Genomic DNA, 6233 nt, shown 5'->3' with positions numbered 1-6233 from the left:
GATATACGGGGGCAGAAAGTGGGGGTGGCGGCAGGACAGGGGAAGGGGAGGCGAAAAGGTAAAGGTTAGAAGAGGTTATGAACTCTAACCCGCGGTCGAAGTCTGGTGACTGGCCCATTTGTGTCCGCTGGTTCCGATTGCGCGACGGCACGGATCGGTCGTCGCCGCTGCTAGACGCGAAGGTGAGTTGCGGTTCCTCTCTTTTATTTGTCACTGTCTCTCTCGCTCTCGAGGTTCGTCCTCCTCGAGCGCACAGGAGCACGTTTTTTTCGCATTTTCGCGTGCACGACGACGTCCTCCCGAGGGAAGAGTTGTGCGCGCGCGCGCGCGCGCACACACACGCTCGTAATATTCGCAGCGAGTCGCCCGTCGGCCGCCGCCGTCGTCGACGACGGTGAGAATGCAATAACTCGTGTGACGGTCATCGTTTCCTCTTCGTTTACATCGAATGACGACAGTGGGTCGAATCTAGCGCGACGAATTCCGGGTCGGATTTAATGCGACGATTAACTCCGAATACGGAAGAAACTGCGTTTTATTGTGAGCCCTTTCTGCGCGCTCAACGGTGTCATCGCAGGCTACATTCCGCTTCCTCGCCACGCGCCAATCTCCTCCGAACGAGCGTTTCAGTGCACGACACGAATACATGCTGTGCTCCGTCAAAGGGTACGAAATAAAGCGAGTCTTGCCTCTCCGAGCAAATCTTGTCTCTCCGAGATGAGGATTTTACGAGTGTCTCAAGGCGTTTCTGTCTATGATGTAACGCTCTTGTTTGCGGAATGTTTCGTCTTCGTCATCAGAGAATTGTGAAAGCTACGTCACACAAAACAAACTTGAATGAATTGGCCAATCACACTAAAGACGAAAGTAAGGTAATAACGTAAACTGTAACAAATCCAAAATTTTGATTTGCTTACTGCTTAAGTTTTTTTTTGTGTGCCATAACCTTTACTTTAATGGATTTTCCACAATAAGCTAAGTTCTAAATTTGAAGTCATAAAAAATTGACCGATCACAGTTGAATGTGAGAAGAATAATTGATTATAATTGGTCAATTTCTTGCAGTTTAATGCCTGTATTCATAGTCAGGCTTTATATTTAAGGCTACTAAGTTCAGCTTTAGATGTTCAGCCAATAAAATAATTTGTAGAATATCTAAAGATAAATTTAAGGAAGTCTTATTATAAGGCCTGACTATGAATATGGATATAAGACTAAAGCTTAGGTAATGATTCATGTTTTAATAATTCAAATCGATTATTATATCAAAATCTACATATATCCTTATACATATTTTATATTCAATTGAAAAAATTTCTATATTTGGTAATCTTTCTTGACTTAGTGATGATCTTAAATAATTTTTTTTTAACTTTAATTTACTAAAATTTCTTTCACATGATGCTACTTTACTGGAATAGTTAAAAATAATCTTGCTGCTACTTGTAAGTTTGGATATGATTTGGTTAAAAGAATAATTATGAATTAATTTTAAAATATCTAAAATGAAAATTGATTCTATATTTGTAGCATCAAGTAGACCGTAAACTGAAACCAACACCTGCATTAGTAACGAATTAAAATATGTATGAAATTATATTGCATATTTACATTTTACTTTTACACAGATTAAATCAATGTACGGCTTTAATATGCATTAATGTGTCCAATGAATTGGCTAACACTCTAATAAATTCTGTAGAGTCTCATTCTACAGAATGAAAATTGAAGCAGTCTTGAAAATGCAAAAGAGTGACTTATAATTTATTTCTTTGAAACCTTACTATTTAAAATACATATTGTTGAAAAAAAATGTCAATTTTCAACTTTAATGTCCATTTTCACACTAACCCCATAACCATGACGTAAATTAACTTCAATCTTAATTCAATTTAATCTTCATATTTTTCTGATTCTCAGAACTAGGAAGAGATAAACAGTAAGTCAAATGAAGATTAATTTATTAATCTACATTGGTGGAAACGGGCAGAAGAGTGAGATTTCGCTAAAAGTTTTAGAGAGTAGCTTTAATTTCAATTTTCAGCTTTAATAGTCTCAGACTCCATAACGAAGATCGTTTCAGGCAATAACACAAAACAATTATAAATTTGCGAAGCCAGTAAATATAATATTTAGTCACGAAGTCAATGCACAAGATAACAGTTTCATCGGAGAGTTTCATCAAAAATTCTCTAAAGACAAAAGGTCCGGTTTTTCATTATCTGATTAACTTGTGGTTAAGCTTAACCTGATGTTTCACCCAATGGGCTTCATCCATGATATCATCACAAACGAAGCACATTGAATAAAACATCAGGTTAGACTGACCACAAGTTAACCAGGTAATGAAAAACCGGGCCAAAAACGTAACAACCGAACCGAACCACGAATACGTCCACCTCCACCGATCCATTTCTATGAATGTACATCAACTTTAAGATGTATCTCAAACTCGATTTAATTTACTCTTTATCTCCTTCTAGTCTTAAGAATTATGTCCGTTTCTACCCTAATGTAGTTAATTTGAACTTCAATTTTGGTTCAACTTGTTTATCATTTTTTTTTTATTCTTAGAACTAGAGAGAGAGAGAGAGAGAGAGAGAGAGAGAGAGAGATGAAGAGTTAGTTGAACCGAGATTAAAATTAAACTATATTGGTAGAAACGAGTACGAGTCGTCAACAAAAATTGTATCCAATCCCGATACATTTCCTGATGAACTCTTGGAGAAACGTTTCCTCGGGAGAGATCTTTCTCGGGAGGGGTCATTTCAACGAATTCTCTCGGACTTTGAGAGAGTTATCGTCATCATGAGTTTCTTACGCGACCACTGACATTTCAATTCCATCGTTCATGCATATTCAAGAGTCGGCGGGATAGACCTGACCTCGCGGAATGTACGCGTGTTCGCATTCGAAAATACACGTTCAAGAGTTGGGCAATAACTTGGTGTTGCCGAGTGTAACTCGGCGCGATCGCCAGAACAAAGCTACGCGTCGCTTTCAGTCGCGCACGTATCGTCGCGTGCGCGATTTTATTTTCGGACCGTGATCCGCGAATATATAGGTATGCCCGTACACAAGCTCCTTCGGAAAGAATAAATCGCGACCTGACGCGCCGTTAGGCGGGACGAGGACAGATCGCCGCGCCGCCGTGCCGATTCGCAGCAGGCAGGCGGATGGAATAGAGAGGCGGTGACCTTCGGACCCACGAGCGACCTTTACCTGCCTGCGCGGGCCGTACCGTTGTACAGACGTAATTACTCACAGGCAGGACTGTTCTCCCCGCGCGCGTCGTATGTGTGTCGGTAATTCCGAGAACCATCGGGGAACCACCAAAGGCTGCGTTCGAAAATACTACGCCTCCGAGTATTATTTTGTCTTTATTGTTCACCGAGACAAAGATGAAATGATAACTCGGAGGTACTCGGGTAGTGTTTTCAAACGCAGCCTGCCGGATTCCTCGAGATGACCGTTCGAAAGCGCCAAGTCGAACCCGCGAACTTCTCTTGGCTTGGTAAAGCCTGGTAAAAATCTGCACGTTCGAAGATGGTCTTTGAAGAACATGCATGATCTTTGCATGATCTTTTTCGAAGGAAAATGGTTGAATTTTCACCTTACAAGATCAGTGCAAATATTATCTACTATTTTTGCTGAACTTATGATAAACTTTACTTGCCTGAAAATGAAAAATATTGGAGGTAAAAAGTACATTGTGATTATAGTAAATCCATTCAAGTGATTATTATTACTCTACAGTAACAATTAGTGTTAAATATTTCAAAGTAAGTTGATATACATATCCAATTCTGCAAGCTGTGCGCCGAAAAAATCTTCCGGTCTTGAAACGTATGAATGAACAGAACTAGAATAGTGTATCACGTATTAAATTACGACTAGTAATATAATAATTTTTGATGTTGATAAGCTTAAAAGCTTAAGCTTAAATCTTAAAAGGATATTAATTTGATGCTAATTTAAGTATTTAAAGAACCCTAAATATAATAATTATTGCGAAAAATATTACCTTTGCCATAAAGTCGATCATACTATTCTCAAGACTGCATAAGCACGAACAACTTTTAAGACTTTATATACTTGTATTTTTTACCGCACAGTAAAGTAAATTTTGTTGTCGAAGTAAAAAATACTCGTATGTGTCGATAAAGTAAATTTTATTTAAATGTATGGTAATTTATAGATTTACTTTACGAAATTTAGAAAGTTTATGGTGCGATCGCTATGGGATGATCGCCCATTTACTAGAAAAGTAACTTTTACATAAGTAGATTCCTATTTCTACATGGACCTGCCTGCTAATTCCATAAAACCAACTTTATTAATTTGAATTTCATCTCGGTTTAATTTATTCTTTATCTTTTTCTAATCCTTAGAATTGGAAAACCTAGTTATAGATTGACTAGTTATTAGTTAAAAAAAGATTAAAGTTTATCTACATTAGAAATGGATATCGAGGCGATTTTGGCTAAATTCCAATTTAATCCGATTAGTCTGATTAGATAAGACTAATTCTCCAATATGGGTCAGTCTATAATTGGAATATGGTAATCCTAGGTTATTTTCCTAATTATTATATAGTATAATGATTTAGGGAATAATTTTATGTTTCACAGACTTATTTTTTCACTTATTTTGTTTTATTCATGGCTAATTACTATGCTATATTTATTGATGCTAAATTCAGGGGTGTTGCAGTTTTTTATATAACTGAAAAAAACTTCTTTTAAAAGTAATAAACTTTAAAACTTTAGCGAGCCCCAAGATCTCAAGATCTATGTTTCTTTAATGTCACAAAAAAATATCTACAAAAAATATATACAAATAATGTGATCCTGTTACGAATTAATTTTAATTTTCAATTAATTTATATATATTCGTTATCTTTTCTACTTCTAATGCTCGTTTTTAGCAATGTAGTTTAATTTTAATTTGGCTCAACTAACTTTATATCTTTCTCTAGTCCTAAAAATTAGATAAAGATGAAGAGCAAGAATCGATATTAAAATTAGCTTACATTGATAGAAACGGGCAATTGAATTAGAAAAAGATAAAAACTAACAGAATTGAGATCAAAGTTAATCTACATTGATAAAAATATAGATACCGGCGCAACTTTGAATAACTATAATTATTCATACAATTTAATCGGCAATTAATGTCTATTTCTATCAATGTAGAAACAACTTTAATATCGATTTAATTTATTTGTTATTCTTTATTTCGTTCTAATTCTTAGAATTAGGAAAAGATAAAAAGTAAGTTAAACCTTAAAGTTAATGTACATTAATAGAGAAGATATAATTCGGCTGGAGTGGACTTGCTTGTAACAAAATTTTCAATATCTGTTGTCCCGAATCTCTTGATCTTCTGTTTTATGTACTAAATAGTGTGAAATTAGTTTCGAGTGAGTTAATGAAATAATTTAAATATTACTTGATAAGCTAATCACCAGTTAATTAACTGGAGTTTAATGGAAGGCGATTAAGTTAATTGGAATTTTATGGAAGTTGCCCTACAATTAGAGATAAAAGTGTGACGGGTGATAACAGAAAGTTTGCGAAATAAATTTCTCGCGAGCTATGGATGGAAGGTGACAATAAGTTTTCTGTGGAAAATATCAAAAACATTAGTGTTACTTCAAAAGTGATACAATTAAAAAGAATGTGATTTTCGAGTTATCATCATGAATGTGAGTCGGGTAAAGATTATTTTATCTAATTTAAGGAGATCTTAAAGACAATTTGTTATATTTTAAATAGTACTTATACACAGATTTATGTGTCATTATGACACATAAATTACTATATCAATATCTGCTACTATATCAATATCTCACGCACACATAAATTTTCGTATAATAATATTTTAATTATATGCTCAAGTATAATTTTAAGAAATTCACATTATTTTTTCGTGCAAACTACTAATCTGTGGACTACTATTCGCAAGTACAGAATTGCACAATTTTTGTATAAAGCAAATGTTGTCACGACTTGACAGTTCTGGAGCGCCATATTGGACTAAGAAATAGTAAAGAGATCTCAATTTTTAAATTTTCTGTCGTTCCGACATAAACTTCACTTCACATTATATTTTAATCCTGGAAAAAGATTTCCAAATCTGTAAAAAATGTAATACAAAAATTATATGGTTTAGTCGATAATACAGATGACTTTACGATCTCTTTAACTCCCATAGTCCGTTCACCAAATAAT

At 35.1% G+C, this 6233-nt stretch overlaps 1 protein-coding gene across 5 annotated transcripts in view; it reads left to right on the top strand.

Moving 5' to 3' along the window:
• Positions 1 to 6233, top strand: part of LOC108751838 (orphan steroid hormone receptor 2-like) — a 24869-nt gene continuing 18636 nt past the window's right edge. For 3 of the 5 annotated variants that reach the window (XM_018492277.1, XM_018492274.1, XM_018492272.1), the window contains exon 1: positions 1 to 182. In XM_018492277.1, coding sequence (XP_018347779.1) covers positions 78 to 182 — 105 coding nt within the window. In that variant the 5' untranslated portion in view covers positions 1 to 77. Of the gene's footprint in view, positions 183 to 420; positions 873 to 3029; positions 3065 to 6233 lie in introns of those variants that run through there. The other 2 variants (XM_018492273.1, XM_018492279.1) reach the window with 2 other exon arrangements.

This window comes from Trachymyrmex septentrionalis, unplaced genomic scaffold (assembly GCF_001594115.1).
Source record: "Trachymyrmex septentrionalis isolate Tsep2-gDNA-1 unplaced genomic scaffold, Tsep1.0 scaffold52, whole genome shotgun sequence".
Lineage (NCBI taxonomy): Eukaryota > Metazoa > Arthropoda > Insecta > Hymenoptera > Formicidae > Trachymyrmex > Trachymyrmex septentrionalis.
This window is presented reverse-complemented; position numbering and strand designations above follow the sequence as displayed.